The sequence below is a fragment of the Rhinolophus sinicus genome, linkage group LG11 (genome assembly GCF_036562045.2).
Source record: "Rhinolophus sinicus isolate RSC01 linkage group LG11, ASM3656204v1, whole genome shotgun sequence".
NCBI lineage: Eukaryota > Metazoa > Chordata > Mammalia > Chiroptera > Rhinolophidae > Rhinolophus > Rhinolophus sinicus.
This window is the reverse complement of record NC_133760.1, coordinates 3,026,480-3,045,624: the sequence shown is the minus strand read 5'-3', so window position 1 is coordinate 3,045,624 and position 19,145 is coordinate 3,026,480. Positions and strand designations below refer to the sequence as shown.

At 41.4% G+C, this 19,145-nt stretch overlaps 1 protein-coding gene across 1 annotated transcript in view; it reads right to left on the bottom strand.

Moving 5' to 3' along the window:
* The window catches only part of LOC109437590 (uncharacterized), a 46,970-nt gene extending 31,044 nt beyond the window's left edge, over positions 1–15,926 (bottom strand). Inside the window, 3 exon segments of the mRNA XM_074315433.1 lie at positions 10,768–10,857; positions 14,120–14,246; positions 15,633–15,926. Coding sequence (XP_074171534.1) covers positions 10,768–10,857; positions 14,120–14,246; positions 15,633–15,851 — 436 coding nt within the window. The 5' untranslated portion in view covers positions 15,852–15,926.
* Positions 15,927–19,145: the final 3,219 nt, after the last annotated feature.

Sequence of the window (19,145 nt, the reverse complement as noted above, 5' to 3'; positions counted from 1 at the left end):
GTCTCAACAGGCACAAGAGTCTGTAAGGGCAAAGCCTCCTCTGAGGGGTCAGCCCCCACAGAGCAGCTCATACACTGTGGGTAGAGACAATCCTCACGGTTACTCAACTTGGAAGTCAACCCCACCTACTGATGTGCCAAAAGCAATCAAGGTTCAACTACAACAGAACACACACAAGGGATATTCTTGGAGAGGAGATCAGGGAGACTGTGCAATCGGACTACCCAGTACACATACTACATAAGTCCACCCCAGCAACTGAAAGACATAGGACAACTACCTAATACAGAAGCAAACAGACAGCAGCAGCCAGAATGAGGAAACAAAAAAAATATGTCCCAAATAAAAGAACAGGCAAAACCTCCAGAAATGGAACTAAATGAAATGGAGGCCACCAACCTACCAGAGACAGAGTTTAAAATGCTTAAGGAACTTAGTGAGAATTTCAACGAAGAGATAGAAAGCATAAAGGACATAGAAACCATAATAAAGAATTCAATAACTGAAATGAAGAATACACTAGAAGGAATCAACACCAGATCAAATGAAGCTGAGGACTGAATCAGCGATTTAGGAGAAAGGGTAGCAAAACACACCCAAATGGAACAGCAAAAAGAAAAAAGAATAAAAAACAATAAAGATAGTTTAAGGGACCTGTGGGACAACATCAAGCACAAGAACATTTGTATCATAGGAATACCAGAAGGAGAAGAGAGGGAGCAAGTGATCGAGAACCTATTTGAAGAAATAATAACTGAGGGGCGACCGGATGGTTCAGCTGGTTAGAGCACGATATCTCAACAACAAGGTTGCCGGTTCAATTTCTACATTTGATGGTGGGCTGCACCCCCTGTAACTAAAGATTGAAAACAGCAACTGGACTTGGAGCTGAGCTGTGTCCTCCACAACTAGATTGAAGGACAATGACTTGGAGCTCATGGGCCCTGGAGAACCACACTTCCCCAATGCTCCCCAATAAAATTAAAAAAAAAAAAAAAAAGAAAATAATCTTGGTACACTACTATAAACTACAGACTTAATTCAGATTTCATCATTAAAAAAGAAATAATAACTGAAAACTTCCACAACCTGTTGAAGGAAATAGAAATACAAGCCCAGGAAACACAGAGAATCCCAAACAAGATGAACCCAAACAGGCCCACACCAAGACATATCATAGTTAAAATGGCAAAGGTTAAAGACAATGAGTGAATCCAAAAAGCAGCAAGAGAAAGACAGCTAGTTACTCACAAGGAAGCTCCCATAAGACAATCAGCTAATTTCTCAACAGAAACTTTGCAGGTCAGAAGGGAGTGCCAGGAAACATCCAAAGTAATGAAAAACAAGGGCCTACAACCAAGACTACTCTACACAGTAAGGCTATCATTTAAAATTGAAATAGAAACAAACAAACAAACAAAAAATCCCAGATAATAAAGCTAAAGGACTTCATTAACACCAAACCATTATTACAGGAAATGTTCTAAGGATTTATTTAAGTAGAAAATAAAAAATATGAATAATAAAATGGCAGTAACTATGTGCCTCTCAATAATCACTTTAAATGTAAATGGATTAAATGCTCCAATCAAAAAACATAGGGTAGGGCCGGCCCCGTGGTTCAGGCAGTTGGAGCTCCATGCTCCTAACTCCGAAGGCTGCCGGTTCGACTCCCACATGGGCCAGTGGGCTCTCAACCACAAGGATGCCAGTTCAACTCCTCGAGTCCCACAAGGAATGGTGGGCAGCGCCCCCTGCAACTAAAGATTGAACACAGCACCTTGAGCTGAGCTGCCGCTGAGCTCCCGGATGGCTCAGTTGGTTGGAGTGTCCTCTCAACCACAAGGTTGCTGGTTTGACTCCCGCAAGGGATGGTGGGCTGCGCTCCCTGCAACTAGCAACGGCAACTGGACCTGGAGCTGAGCTGCACCCTCCACAACTAAGACTAAAAGGACAACAACTTGAAGCTGAACGGCACCCTCCACAACTAAGATTGAAAGGACAACAACTTGACTTGGAAAAAAAGGCCTGGAAGTACACACTGTTCCCCAATAAAGTCCTGTTCCCCTTCCCCAATAAAAAAAAATCTAAAGAAAAAAAACATACGGTAGCTGAATGCATAAGAAGAAAACAAGACCCATGCATATGCTGTCTACAAGATACCCACCTCAGATCAAAAGACACACACAGACTGAAAGTAAAGGGATGGAAAAAGATACTTCACACAAATGGAAACGAGAAAAAAGCTGGGGTAGCAATACTTATATTGGACAAAATTGACTTTAAAACGAAGACTATAATAAGAGACAAAGAAGGACATTACATAATAATAAAGGGATCAATCCAACAAGACAAAACCCTAATAAACATCTATGCATCCAACACAGAATCACATAAATATATAAAATATCAACAGACACAAAGGCAGAGACCAATAATTACACAATCATAGTAGAATACTTTAACACCCCACTGACTCCAATGAACAGATCCTCCAGACAGAAAATAACATGGAAACAGTGGCCTTAATGACACACTAGACCAGATGGATTTAAATGATATTTTTAGAGCATTTCACCCCAAAGCAGCAGAATATGCATTCTTTTCAAGTGCACATGGAATATTTTCAAAGACAGACCACACGTTAGGCCACAAAAAAAGTCTCAATAAATTTAGGAAGAATGAAATCATATAAAGTGTCTTCTCTGACCACAGTGGTATGAAACTAGAAATCAATTATAAGAAAAAAACTGAAAAACACACACAACCACATGGGAATTCAATAACATGCTACAAAATAATGAGTGGGTCAACAATGAGATCAAGGAAGAAATCAGAAAATACCTTGAGACAAACGAAAAGGAAAACATGACCCAATGACCCAAAATCTATGGAACACAGCAAAAGCAGTCCTAAGAGGGAAATTCACAGCAATGCAGACCTACCTAAAGAAACAAGAAAAATCTCAAAATCAACAATCCATCTTTCCACCTAAGGAAACTGGGAAAAGAACAGCAAAATAAACCCAAAGGGAGTATAAGGAAGGATATAACAAAGATCAGAGTGGAAATAAACAAAATAGACACCAAAAAACAAAAAACAAACAAACAAACAAAAAAACAATATAGAAGATCAATGAAACCAAGAGCTGGTTTTTGAAAAGATAAACAAAACTGACAAACCTTTAACCAGACTCATCAAGAAAAAAAGAGACAGCACCCCAATAAAGAAAATCAGAAATGAAAGAGGAGAACTGACAACCAACACCACAGAAATACAAAAAAATTTAAGAAAATACTACAAGCAATGATACACCAACAAATTAAGACAATCTAGGAGAAATGGATAAATTCCTAGAAGCATACAATCTTCAAAGACTCAATCAAGAAGAAACAGAAAATCTGACTGACCAATTACTACCAATGAAATTGAATCAGTAATCAACAAGCTCCCAAAAAACAAAGTCCTGGACCAGATGGCTTTACAGATGAATTTTACCAAACATGCAAAAAAGAATTAACAACTATTCTCCTTAAACTATTCCAAAAAATCAAATAGGAAAGAAAGCTCCCAAGCTCATTTTACTAGGTCACCATTACCATGATCCAAAAACCAGACAAAGACATTACAAAACAGAAAACTACAGGCCATAATCCCTAATGAACACAGATGCAAAAATCCTCAAGAAAATAGTAGCAAAACTGGGCCGGCCCGGTGGCTCAGGTGGTTGGAGCGCGCACTCCCAACGCTGAGACGGTTCAGTTCCCACATGGGCCAGTGAGCTGTGCCCTCTACAGCTAAGATTGTGAACAACAGCTCTCCCTGGAGCTGGGCTGTGCAGCTGGAGGTCAGCGTGAGCTGCCGTGGGCTGCTGTGTGCTGCCGTGGGCTACCGTGTGCTGCCATGAGCAGCCGATGGCCAGCACAAGTGGCTGGCAGCCATCGTGAGTGGCCGGCAGCAGGCGAGAGCTGCCATGAGCTGCTGTGAGCAGCCGACTGACAACAGGTGACCGACTGCCTGAGCTGTGGGGGAGGGGGGGCACAAGGCTCATAATGCCAGCATGGGCCAGGGAGCTGTGTCCTACACTAGACTGAGAACAACGGCTTGAACCAGAGTGGGGGTGAAGCAGAAGAAGGAAAGGAAAAAAAAAAAAAAAATATATATATATATATATATATATATATATATGTATATGTATATTAGCAAAACTAATTTAGCAATACATTAAAAATACATACACTATGATCAATAGGACTCATTCCTGATATGCAAGGTTGGTTCAATATGCGCAAATCAATTAACGTGATACACCACATAAACAAAATGAAAAATAAAAATCATACAGTCGTATCAGTAGATGCAGAAAATTCATTTGACAAAAGCCAGCATCCATGATGATATTCCCAGCAAAGTGGGAATACTGGGAACATATCTCAACATAATACAGGCCATATATGACAAACCCACAGCTAATATAACATTCAATGGGGAAAAGCTAAAATCATTCCCCTTAAGATCAGGAACAAAACAAGGATACCCATTTTCACCACTTTTATTCAGTTTAGTACTGGAGGTTCTAACCAGAGCAATCAGACAAGAAAAAGAAATAAATGGCATCCAAATTGGAAAGGACAAAATAAAATTGTCCTCATTTACAGATGACATGATACTATATAGAGACAACTCCAAAGATTCCATCAAAAAACTATTAGAACTGATAAATGAATTTAATAAAGTGGCAAGATACAAAATTAATATTCAGAAATCGGTTGCATTTTTATACACCAATAATGAAGTATCAGAAAGAGAAATTAAGAAAACAATCCCATTTAAAATTGCATAAAAAAAATAAAATACGGCTATGACCACCGCCACCACGACAGCCAGCGCAGTGGGGTGGAGGTGGCGCTGCCCCTTCAGACCTAAAATATGCCTGAAAACTCCAGTGACAGTGAATCGTCTTGTGGTTGGACTTTCATCAATCATGAGGGGTCAATAAAGAGATGGTGAATTCTGAACATGGTACAGCCAGTGACAGCTGTGAGCTCACCCCAGAGTATTCATCTTCAGAGCAAGAGGAGTTACAAGTACTGCAGGTAGAGCAAGGAGAGAGAAGCGAAAATGGCACAATGTTAGTGGGAGAAACTGTTTATCCAGCTTTGGAGGAAACGAAGTCAGCACTTGAGGGAGAGGAAAAGTCACCTGAAGACAATGTCTATTTTGGAACTGTCAGTGATGATTCTGATATTGTTACCCTTGAGCCACCTAGTTAAAAGAAACTGGAAATCAAGAAGAAGCTATAATTGTTAAAGAAGCACAGAGTCCAGCAGACTTTAACATGGGCTCTTCCTCTATCTGGTAAGAACTACCAAAGAATACACTAATAAGAGATTTAAAGACTTCTTATACATATACTTACATAGTGGCTTGTTTTCTAACTCTAACTCTCAAGTTTTTATTATATTTGGATAAAACTGAAGAAATTTTTTTGTAAAATCTACTGTTATACTTAGTGTTTTCCTAGACTCTAGGGCCTAGAGCACAGTTAGTCCTTTGTTATGACAATAAATACCATCTCTTTATCATTGTCTTATTAAAAAATAAAAAGAAAAGCTTCAGGGAGGTTTGTTAATGTCTCAAACATTCCAAACAAAATACACTTGACATTTTTGAGATCTTTGAGAGTGGGAGATTGATTCATTATGCCTAAAGGCAGGAGAATGTTAAGATTTTTACCTACAATGGTATAAATTTTATATTGTAGAAATAGTGAAAGAAAACTTATTGAAGTCTTTCAGATTTATTCAATCTGAATAGTTAGTTATTCAGCAAACATTTACTGAGTGCTACCAAGTGCCACAGCAGCATCCCAAAGCTCTGACCTTTGGATCATTCATTTCAGACAGAGTTATGAAAACTGCCTATTGTAAGTCACATTCTGTTCAGACAAAATCCACTGGAGGTTAAAATGTGAGTTACTGAACTAATTCCCTTCTCAAATTCTTTGGCTCAGTTTTAGGGACATAACATCTTTCAACATGACAGAAATATATTTAAACACAAGTTACCGGAAAATATAACAAACAAACCTGTAATTAACCCACAGTTATAACTTAAGTGTAAATTATGGGAGAGACACCTTGGAACACTGCTAGTGATTCCAAGAATTTCCTAATTTGATGCAAAAACAGGAACAGGTGATATCTGTTTCAGATCATTTCCCTAAATTTTACCATTCTTGAATATTTACATTTGCCAGAATCAGACAATGGAATTTCTCTTACTGCAGTTTAATAAAATGTCAGATAGAGATTTATAGCTATCTCATTTAATGATGAGTTATTTTCAGTTAGTATGTCAGTAGTTCGCCTATAAACAAGAGCTTGAAAATACTTTATTCAAATGTTTAACTACTCATCTGGCATTCTTAGTGGTCACAGAGAAACTTCAGCAGTGGCCAGAATAGTATATGTAGTACACTTATTTACGAGGGCTAATGTAATTGATTTTAGAATCCTTTTTTGGTCATTGAACTTTTATTTTTTAAATCTAGGATTTGTGCTATTCAAGTACTCCTTTTTTCTTTCTTTTCCTTCTTTTTTTAAAGACTGTGCTGGTTTGAGAATATCAGTAGGCCAGAAAAGGTAGTGAAGTGAAGCAGGAGTATTGCAAAAAGGTGCAAGCAGACATTTAAGAAATAGACAGTACATATACTGTTAATATTTTTGAGAAACTTGGATACTTCTGAGCACATTATTCTGATTTTTACCTCCTTTCTGAATTTGGACTTGGGAATTTTACAGATTCAGTTAACAGAAATATTTTATTAGGCATATTTTTGTCCATTGCTATCCCTCCCAAATGAATTAATTATTTCAATAAAGAAAATGTGAAAAAACAATAAAAAATTACATTTTGGACTATATTGAAAAAAATTATATATAAATCAGTTCCCTAGAGTTTTTTTCTTTCCCTTACCCCAATTTTTCTTGGTTTGTTAATTTCCTGCTACCTACTGCTTGTTTATTTTTTTTGTTCCTAGCCCTCTCTTCTCCATCTCTATAGGATTTTAATTTCAATTTTTTCTTCTTCTCAATTAGATTATTGTGACAGTAAACTTTTGTTGATTTAAGAATACTCCCCACTCCCTTCATATGAACCTCTCCTCCCTGAAGAAAATAAAGTTGGTAGTTGTAGAAAAGTTTGTATTGTATATATAGGTGTGAAAAAGGCATGATTGTTAGATTTTGATGGAGCACAGATAACAATGTTAAGTGATCGTTAAGTATTTTCAATTCTCTTTTTCCTTTTTATTCTTTATAATAAAGCTTTATAACATCTTTTTTTTAAAAAATAAAAATAAATAAATAAAATAAAATACATAGGAATAAATTTAACCAAGGAAATAAAAGACTGGTACTCAGAAAATTATAAGATAATGAAAAGAGAAATTAAGAAGATACAAACAAATGGAAACATATACCATGCTCATGGATAGGAAGAATTAATGTAGCTAAAATATCCATACTACCCAAAGCAATATAGTCAACGCAATCCCTATCAAAATACCAACGACATTTTTCGCAGAACTAAAACAAATAATCCTAAAATTTATATGGAATCTTACAAGACCCCGAATAGCCACAGCAATCCTGAGAAATAACAACAAAGTGGGAGGTAGCGTGCTAACTGATATCAAATTATACTACAAAGCTATAGTTATCAAAACAGCATGGTACTGGCATACAAACAGACACATAGATCAGTGGAACAGAACACAGAGCCCAGAAATAAATTCATGCCTATATGGTCATTTAATCACACAGGAAGCAAGAATTTACATTGGGGTAAAGACAGTCTATTTAATAAATGGTTCTGGGAAAACTGGACAGATACAAGCAAAAAAATGAAACTAGACCACCTTCTTAAGCCATTTACAATAAACTCAAATGGATTAAAGACTTAAATGTAAAACCTGAAACCATAAAAGTCCTAGAAGAAAATATAGGAAGTGAATCCTCAGACATTACCTTTAATAATATTTTTACTGATATATCCTCTAGGGCAAGGGAAACAAAAGAAAAAATAAACAAATGGACTACATCAAACCAAAAAGGTTTTTCACAGCAAAGGAAACCATCGACAAAACAAAAAGACATCCTACTGAATGGGAGGATATCTGCCAATGATACATCTGATAAGGGATTAATTAAAACAAAAAATATTCACACAACCCAACATCAAAAAAACCAACAGCCCAATTAAAAAACGGGCAGAGGACATGAAGAGACATTTCTCCAAAGAGGACATACATATGGCCAAGAGACGTATGAAAAGATGCTCAGTCTACGGCCATACCACCCTGAACGCGCCCGATCTCGTCTGAAAAGATGCTCAATGTCACTAATCATCAGAGAAATGCAAATGAAAACCACACTGAGATACCATCTCACTCCTGTCAGAATGGCTATCATCAATAAATCAAAAAACAAGTGTTGGTGAGGATGTGGAGAAAAGCGACCCCTGGTGCACTGTTGGTGGGATTCCAAATTGGTGCAGCCACTATGGAAAACAGTATGGAGGTTCCTCAAAAAATTAAAAATAGAACTACCTTATGACCTAGCAATTCCACTCCTGGGTATCTATACAAAGAAATCCAAAACACCAATTCAAAAAACTACATGCACCCCTATGTTTACTGGAGAGCTATTCACAATAGCCAAAATATAGAAACAACCGAAATGCCCAACAATAGACAACTGGATAAAGAAATTGTTGTACATTTATACAATGGAGAATTACTCTGCCATTAAAAGGAATGAAATCTCTGACTCTGGGTGGTGAACACACAATGGGATTTATAGATGATGTAATACAGAATTGTATACCTGAAATGTGTGTAACTTTACTAACAATTGTCACCCCAATAAACTTGAATTAAAAAAAAAAAAAGGAATGAAATCTTACCATTTGCAACAACATTGATGGATCTGCCGTGTTTCCCCAAAAATAAGACCTAGCCATCCAATCAGCTCTAATGCGTCTTGGAGCAAAAATTAATACAAGACCCAGTCTTATTTTACTATAATATAAGACCGGGTCTTATAGTAAAATAAGACTGAGTCTTGTATTAATTTTTGCTCCAAAAGACGCATTAGAGCTGATTGTCCGGCTAGGTCTTATTTTCAGGGAAACACAGACCGAAAAAGACAAACACCATGTGATCTCACTTATATGTGCAATCTAAAGAACAGAATAAGGCAAACAAAACAGAAACAGACTCATAGATTCAGAGAAAAAAACTGATGGTTGCTAGATGGGAGGGGTGTTGGGGGATGGGAGAGAGGGTGAAGGGATTAGAAAGTACAAATTGGTAGTCCCAAAATCGTCATGGGGATATGCAATACAGTATAGGGAATATAATCAATATTGTTATAAAGATTATGTAGGGTGTAAGAAGGGTACTGGACGTATCGGGGTGGATTACTTCATAGATCGTGTAGATGCCTGACCACTGCACTCTACACCTAAAGCTGATATAGAATATTGAACGTCAATATAATTACATATATATGTATATATACATATATATACATATATATACATATATATACATGTATATATATGGTCACAGGATGTATATATATGGTACACAACAGGAAATATGGTATTGTAATAGGCTATGTATGATGTCAGAGGGGTAGTAGACTTGGGGTGGTTATCACTTTGTGAGGGGCGTAAATTTCTGATCATTATGCTGTTTTGTACACCTGAAACTAATAAAATTTAACTAAAAAAAAAAAGAAAGAAAAAAAAATTATCAAACTGAATCCAGCAGCATATGAAAAGGATAATATACCATTACCAAGTGGGGTTTATTCCTGTAATGCAAAGAAGGTTTGACATACAAAAACTGATCAATGTCATACACATTAACAGAATGAAGAAAATGCCAACATGACCTTCTCAGTTGACGCGATAAATAATACCAACAACTTACTTTTCATGAACCACTTCCTATGGCTCAGACACTGTGCTAAGCAGTTTTATGCATAAATGCATGATGTGCTTACAGCCCCAAACAACCCCATGACACAGAAAACGTGATTTACTAGCATCTTCCAGGAACACACTGAGTGTAGCAGACAACACTCACCAAACCCTGCGCTCCTCAAACTGGACACACAGCTTCACACTTCCACACACCCAAGTGGGCCTGAATGCCTAGTTCTCGTCAGGGGGATGTGAGGGGAACCCGATGTTTGTGGGAGTAGGTGTGACATTCCCCCTTCCTCTCTCCATTCTCCTCTGCCAGCTGCAGGATGTCAGGACAACATGAAAGCCACATGTTGATGACAGAAAGGACCTGGGTCCCCGATTAACTGTGTGGTACACAGCTCCCCGCTGACTCACATGGACCCACCTCAGGGGAAGTGAGAAAAACAGTTTCCATATGCTGAGCACTGAGATTCTGGAGTTTGTCTGATCTGGTAGCTAGTTTTAGCTTATATGAACACACAGCGAGATCCTGTAACTTCGCTCTGACCACAGAGCTGGGAGTCGGCAAGTCAGGCTTTGAGCCTAAGACAGATCTTAGCTCACACACCTCTGTCCTCCATGAGGTCAGAGGGCCCACGGATCAAAGGGCTACAAGGCTTCCAAACCACCAGACAGGCCACAAGAAGCTTCCCCAGGGATCCATGACAGTGGTCTCCTCGAGGTCTCAAGCCTGCAGGGTCTCCCACTTGCCCACATCTTGGCTCCTACCTGGACAGGTGCTTTGCGAGAGGTCTTTCTTCACTGTCCATAGCTCCTGCTCCAGCTGGTAGATCAGCTCAGGTCTGGGAACAGGACACCCTGTTCATGGAGAAAGAGCACATAAGGATTTCTGTGAAAAGAAACACAACCTGTCAGTCTAGTCAGGGACTTCAGGATGTGGACAAGACCTCAGAATGAAGCTGCTCCCATCCACGCAAAATGCTGGAAACCACAGATATGCCATACTGACATGGAGTTGTTATTCCTAATACTAAACCAAAAACTAATATATAGAGAGTACAATCATATTCCAACCAACTTTAATGAATTATGTCATTTCAAAATTGAAATAAATTTATGGAGTAATTTAAGCAATTGACATATTTAAAATATTGACTCTTTTCATTCAAAACAAGGTATGTGTCTTCATTGATCTAGGTCTTTTTAGATCCTAAACTAAGTTGTATATCGTTCTTCCTACAGACCACAGACAACATGAGGATTCTGTATCTCAGGATTTCCTCATAACATCCCAGGAAGTACATACTGTGATCAACACCATTTTATCACTGAAGAAACCAAGGCTCAAGCAGATAACGCGACTTGCCAAAGAGCGTAAGTGGTGAGTGGCGGAGCCAATATGCAAGCCAGGTCTAGCCATCTCTGCTCTCTGTGCTATAACCTCAAAGCTACACAACTCAGCTCCAGAAGGTGCCGAGTCCAGACACAAGGACCAAAAGAATCTGATGAGAGTAACAGTAGTCGTGGTGGTAGCAGGGTTTTCAGTTGCTAACCTGCACACAACGGGATCACACCAGGTGTTCTGAGCCCTCTGCGTAAGTTACCCATTTACTCTTGCCACAGTCCTGGAAAGTAGATATCATTATCACCCCGTTTTACCAATGAGCACAGGAAGGCACAGACAGGTTCAGTAACTTGCCCAGGGCCACAGTTTTTAAAGAGCAGAGCTGGAGTGAACACCAGGGGTCTGGCTCCAGACCCTTGTCTCCCAAACACTCCATTACTGAGGAAACAGTGAACACCACTATGTGGGGCCAGCAGCCTGAGACCAAGTGCAGGATTGTGGGGAGGCAGGGACGTGAGCATAAAGATTCATCCTCAGAGAACGGGCCAGGGGAGGGGCAGACTCAGTGACTCTAGACTTCAGCATTTCATAACTACTAAAAAATAATAAAACTGAGAATGCTACATAGTGATATGGTCACATAAGGACATTTACAGGAACATCAAATATTATCTACTGTCTTCAACATTTCATTAAAAAAGGATTACTACAAAAAAATAGAGAGGACAGCTTCATGAAATGAAGTGTATATTCTATATTGGGTAAGTTAAGTGGCAATGGCCAAGTTTTCCTGACTTTGCAGCGGCCTGGCATGCCATGAAATTAAATGGGTGCAGAGGGAACAGAACCTGGAACAGGCCTAACATGCCACCAGTGCTCCACGGACCACAAGCTGTGACTATTAATCACTTTTCTTAAAGTGACCCAATTTTTATTTTTCTTAGACTGCTTCTAAAAGGGAATCCTGGGAGCGGCCGGTTAGCTCAGTTGGTTAGAGCGCAGTGCTCTTAACAACAAGGTTGCAGGTTCGATCCTCACATGGGCCACTGTGAGCTGCGCCCTCCACAACTAGATTGAAACAACTACTTGACTTGGAGCTGATGGGTCCTGGAAAATCATACTTAAAGTTTTAGAAAAAACTTAATTGATTTAAATAAATAAATAAATAAATAAATAAATAAAAGGGAATCCTGGGAGGTGGCCGGTTAGCTCAGTTGGTTAGAGTGTGTTGCTGATAACACCAAAGTTGCCGGTTCGATCCCCTCATGGGCCACTGTGAGCTGTGCCCTTCTTAAAAAAATAAAAAATAAAAATAAAATAAAATAAAAATGAAATCCTGTATTGCGCTTAATAAATGGGAAACACTTTCCTTGACATATAAAGAGGTATGTGCATGGGCGCTAGCAAGAAACCCAGCATGACGGGCAGCGTGAGCTCCAGGAAAGCATGTAAAGGGGGTGAAGAGTCAGCAGGGCCAGATGGGGCACCTTTTATTTTAAAACTTTTTAAATATTTAATCTATCAAACTTTTCTAATTGTGTTTTATCTCTTCTGATAGACACAGGACATGATTCCAGTTCTGTAATAATAGGCATGCCTTACCCTGGATTTTCAGCCCTCCATTCCCTCAAGCTGAGTGGTCTGCAGTGACCATCTTTAAGCAGACAAAACACCTAAGCTGGTGTTTCTCGACCTCGGCACTCCTGACACTACGCTGCACAATCCTTTGGCGGGGGAGTGGGGCAGGAGTGGGGAGAGGCTGTCCTGTCCATTGCTGGATTTAATGGCACCTCTGGATCTACCCACTAGATGACATTACCACCCACCCCAGGGCGGAGCAAGCAAAAGTGACTGCACACATTGCCAAATGTTGCCTGGGGGATAAAAATGCCACTCTTAACTGTTCTCTCTTGTGCTAGGAGAGGACTTTGGCCCTGGACTTAGGAAACAAGAGACGATCATGGAGGCACACGAGAATAAAGAAGGCCCATAGCCAAGACCATGTTGTTCGGAACAATACCCTGTAGCAAGGAGGGCAAAGGCCTCCTGGGGGTCTGCCTGCTCACCCTCTTCTTGGACAACATCCCATCACTCACCGCCCTGAAAACTGGCCTGTAGGGGACGCTTGAGCTGAGCAGGCTGGCTCAGTCAGATCCCTCTCTGGAATGTGAAATAAGAACCACAGACAGGCCAGTCTGTGCTGGGCACTGGGGTGAGAGATCCCAGGAAGTATGGGCTCGGATGGCCATTCCTGCCTCAGGGATGCCCCAGGGAGCCCAGCAGCAAAGTAAGAAAAAGAAACAATATAAACGTGCAAAGAAGTACAGACAAGGAATCTGGGGCCACAGAGAGCCGAGACCGAGGTGGCCAGTCCTGTCGCAAACTCAATGTGGAGTAAAAGCCATTGTGAACACAGTGACATGAGCAGACCCAGAGAGAGAAGCCAGAAGAGGAGACCCAGGAGCCAAGACGTAGTCCTGGTGGTCCCCAATTCCTATACCAGTCTCTCATTGGGCCCGACTGGACATCCTGCCTTTGGGTTCTACAGAACACCCCCATTTCCTTCCACCACATTCTAGGAGCCAGAGGGAAATTGTTTCTTGCTCAAGTGAGACCAGGAGACCAGGCAGGAAGAAATGAGTTTAGAAAATAACTGCACCTGGTGGTAGGAGGGAGGGAGGGCTTCTGGGGCCTTCTTGACCAGCCAAGATAGAGCCAGAGGTTAGAATGAAGGAGGTGGCAGGTGTCCCCCATGGCAGAGTGGGGAGGACTTACCCAGAGACACGAGAAGCCCACAGTTTTCCAGCATCACTTCCTGGTACAGGGCCCTCTGGGCCGGGTCCAGCTGCCCCCACTCCTCCTGGGTGAAAGTCACAGCCACATCCTCAAAGGTCACAGACACCTGGAATGTGAAATAGAGGTAACAGAGTTGGCCTTCTGGCTGCTGCATGCAATCAGAGCTCATTCTGCATCATGGTGTAGCTATCAAGGCCCTAATCATCGAACACCTCCTGAGGGACGAGCTCCACGCTGGGCTCACGAGCAAGGTAGACAATGCTTTGGACATAACAGTGTAAAAGAGAAGTCTCCTATGCAGAAGACATTGTAAAACGACAAAAGACAATGACATATGGACTGGAAGATGCAGATAGTAAAGTCTCTAGGACTTCAGAGAACTGAGGAAATAATTATAATACCAATAACAGTAACAACAGCAGGACCTGAGCCTCACTGGTCCTGCTAGGTGCCTTCCCCATGTTGAGGGCTTCACATTATATCTTAAAGTGATAACAAGTCCCCAGTTCATAAGTCATCGTTTTCACCAGTGTTTCCTGATTAAAAACATGGAGGTTGCCTCGGTAATTACTCCCACCGCCAAATTCTATCCATTCTCCTCAATGTGAACTGTCCATCAGATGCAGGAGCACATCCTGTGATGACCAGAGCCATTCATCAAATATAAATAATTCAGCCACACCACTCTCGGATGCACAGTCCCATCATTGCAGATCTATCATTTAAATGTTATGAGACATTGGCTCATGGTTTTTCACCCACACCTTCAGTGTTCACATCTCTGCTTTCTAGCTTCATCCTCTCTATCAGTTCTCTTAATATCTCAATTAAATACTTTTCAATTCCTAATAAATTAACAGGAACCATGCAATATTACTTATTTAAGGTGCTGGATAAACTCACATTACTGTGGATAACAGATAAGGATAGAAAAATCAACTAGGGCCTCAACACTTACTACCAGATGATACATGTTTCAATGATGAAAACTCTCTGACATACAATCATAGCATACTATATAACTGGTTAGGGTTGCACATATGTCTTTCTGTGGTTTTAAGTTAGAAGTGTGGAAACAATTAGAGAAAGAGTTGGTTATTAATCAAGTCCTGGCCATTTCGGGTCGACAGTTATGGACGTCATTGTTCAGCTTCGTGGACTGTCACTAAAGATAGTAATCTGGGGTCTGGTTAGTTGATTTAGAGCAGGCTGACGTCCTGAGTCGTTTTTTGTAGGTAAGCGGTTGATTTGCCTGGCAGGTTGCTGCAGGTTGTGGGTCAAAATTCTGTTTTTCTATCTGGTCTGTCTACTGTACATTTGCATATTCGGTCTCTCATGTTCTAAGGCTGGAGATAAGTGACAAGCCAGCTACACTTGTAAATAAACGACAAGGACAAAGAGGAATTCTATGGCTGACTTGGCCTCCACTCTGCGCAGGAGCCCTCTCCGAACCAGCAGAGAAGCAGCAATGCCAAAAACAATGTCCACTCACCTGTGCCGGGTCTATCCACGCCGCCGCCATCACGGGACCCAGTGGAGAGAGGGGGGCCCAGACAGGCGGTGACACAGGCGGGTCCCGCGGACTCAGCCGACCGCCACCCCTTCCCTGCCCTCGGGGTGACCTCGACTGACTGTCGCACTCCCCGCTGACAGGGAAGCTCATGGCTCGTTCGAAAGGACGGAGGTGACTCTTAGCCTCCTTTCTGCTCATTTTCGAAGAGCCGTACTACCAGCGACCACAGAACAGCAATCCCCTCCCCACAACTAGCGTGGACGAAACCGTCGCATGCAAATGACGTCTATCACAGAGAGACCGGAAATCCAGTCCCCCTCAGCCGGCCGCCGCAGGAAACGCCCCTCTCCTGGTCCGTCATTGGTCCAGCGCCCGCCGCACACGTACATTGCACAGCCTTCTGGACGATATAGTTTTTGTCTTCAAACAACCAGCATTGAGCGCGTTCAGTAGCGAGTGGTCCTTGGTGTGAAAGACTTACCAGGCCCAGAGCTACGGGTCAGACCCGCCTCGTCACGTGTCTTCACACAACACGGGGCAACCAAGGAGAAGGGGCGAGACCGTCCATTCTCCGCCCGGGGAAATTGAGGCTCAGGAGGCAGGGACATTCACCCCGGGTCATGGCAAGTGCAAAGGTGCGAAACCCGGCCCTCTGCTGTTTTCGTGACTTCCCGGTGCGCCTCATCTCTCTCTTGCTCCTCCTGTAGGCGATACGTATAAATGAGCAAATTAACCGCCAAAAGGAGCACTCCATAAAGTTCCTCGCCGACGTGTTGCGCAGGCAAGAACAGGTCTTTTGGGCTGCCTTTGGCTCAGAGCCACCTTCACGTGAGGCAGGGACTTCTGGGTAATGGAGTTGGGCCCAGGTAACCAGAAGAGAGTGGTTTGCCATCCTCTGAGGAAAGGAGGCCGTAAATAGGGGTGGCTTGGAGGGAAGCTCAGTATTCCACTTTACAGCAAGGTCAGTTTGAAATATCTGTAAGACCACACATTGTGTCACATAGGCACTTTCACCCATGTCTGAACATTAGGAGAGGGTTCATGCCTGAGTATATAAATTTAGGAGTTGTTAGTGCATGCTTTTATTCCAAGTCATGATACCAACAAAAGAATGAGAATAGATGGAGAAAGTAAAGGACGGGTGAACCCAGAACCAATCATTAACTAGTGGCAGACAAGAAACCAACAAAGTCATGTTAGGAATTCTAACATTCCTTCTAGAATTACATTGCCCAAAGTCTTGGAAGTCAACCTCAGTGACTTCTTGTTTTCTTCTCATGACTATGAAAATCAGGTAATAAAATCCAGCTTCTAATGTGTAGAGAATACATGCGGTTATGAAAATGGAACTCAAGAGATTTTTTATTGTTATTATTGGGGAAGGGGAACAGAACTTTATTGGGGAACAGTGTGTACTTCCAGGCCTTTTTTTCCAAGTCAAGTTATTGTCCTTTCAATCTTAGTTGTGGAGGGTGCCGTTAGCTTCAAGTTGTTGTCCTTTCAGTCTTAGTTGTGGAGGATGCAGCTCGGCTCCAGGTCCAGTTGCCATTTTCTAGTTGCAGGGGGCACAGCCCACCATCCCTTGGTGGTCGAACCGGCAACCCTGTGGTTGAGAGGATGCGCTCCAAACAACTCAGCCATCCGGAAGCTCAGCGGCAGCTCAGCTCAAGGTGCTGAGTTCAATCTTAGTTGCAGGAGGCGCTGCCCACCATCCCTTGCGGGACTTGAGGAATTGAACTGGCAACCTTGTGGTTGAGAACCCATGCTCCAACCAACTGAGCCATCCGGGAGGCAGCTCAGCTCAAGGTGCCCTGTTCAATCTTAGTTGCAGGGGGTGGAGCCCACCATCCCTTGCGGGACTCGAGGAGTTGAACGGGCAACTTTGTGGTTGAGAGCCCACTGGCCCATGTGGGAATCGAACCAGCAGCCTTCGGAGTTAGGAGCATGGAGCTCTAACCGCCTGAGCCACCGGGCCAGCCCCAAGAGATTTAATTTTTAAATTGGAGAAATGCGTAGTGACAGGATTTTAATTGAATCAAGGATTAAGGTGGAGTTAATTTCCTAGAAGATGATGCTGCTCATAAAAGGAGGTTGTAGACAAATGTGGCTTAATTAGCGCATAAGGAACAATATCATCCATCATTGGAGACAGTAATTTGCCCATATTGGAAGAGAGACATAATTCTCCTTTTCACATGTGGTAAACCCTTTGGTTAAATGAAATTATTTTGAGTTAGGACATAAAACAGATATTAAAGCTAAGATTTTTATGTTTTCTGCATCATGGGAGGCAGAATGTCTAAATCAGTGCAGGTGAGGAAAACTATACACCTATTGGAGAACTTTGAAATCCCTACTGTAAAGCATGTCAGAATTTTCATTATTTGAACACATATCATCTACTAGTCAATGTTGAGGCACTAGTTTGATTTTCCTTTCCTTCTCTGCTGTCCAAAATGTGCCCACTGATGAGTTTATTCAACACCAGAAATTAGTAAAATTGCATGGTTCCTGCGTATGCACCAGTTATTAGGAATTTCCAGGTGTTTAATTGAAGTATTAAGTCAAGAGAACTGATAGAGAGGATGAAGCTAGAAAGCAGAGATGTGAACACTGAAGGTGTGGGTGAAAAACCATAAGCCAATGTCTCATAACATTTAAATGATAGATCTGCAGTGATGGGGCTGTGCATCCAAGAGTGGAGTGGCTGAATTATTTATATTTAATGAGGGAGTCTGGTCATCACAGGATGTGCTCCTGCATCTGCTGGACAGTTCACATTGAGAATGTATAGAATATGGTGGTGGGAGTAATATTACTGGGGCAAACTCCATGTTTTTAGTCAGGAGACAGTGTGGTTACGATGCTTGCAATGAGCAGAATACATGTTTGAGCTCTCAGCTGAGTTAAGATGTTTACTCTGGTACAGTCAGCTAATCATGAATGGAGCAACTGCCACATGAAAGAAAGTTAGAACACTCTCTAAATTGCTGCAAGCCGAGGATGTGATTTCATAAGAGGTGATGCTACTTTTATTATTTGGGATGATTTATTCTGATGCAATCAGATGACACATCACAGAGGTGCTAGTGAAATGATTTGAGAATTGGGTGGCACTGATGTGCAGTGAGACATTTTATCTAGAAGACAGCCGCATGTTGGATGTCAATAGAAACTGAATCTGGGTTGATCAGGGTCCTGTTTTACAAATGGCATACTCCTGAAAACATGGGAAATAGTAGGTTGAGTCTAGGAACCACTATGATAGGTGGTAGGTTATGCACCACTGGGATGGTTATCGGTAGAAAGTAGTCACTAGTGTTCAAAGAGAAAACCAGTCACCAACCCTGGTGGCCAGGAGAAGCATCATTTTGGGCCCCTCTCATAGGAAAAAGTTCTACAAGAAATAAAGATTCTACATAATTACATACCAACTTCACAACTATAAAGACCTAGTACAAAATGATTCAGCTTTTATTAATTAGCATCTTG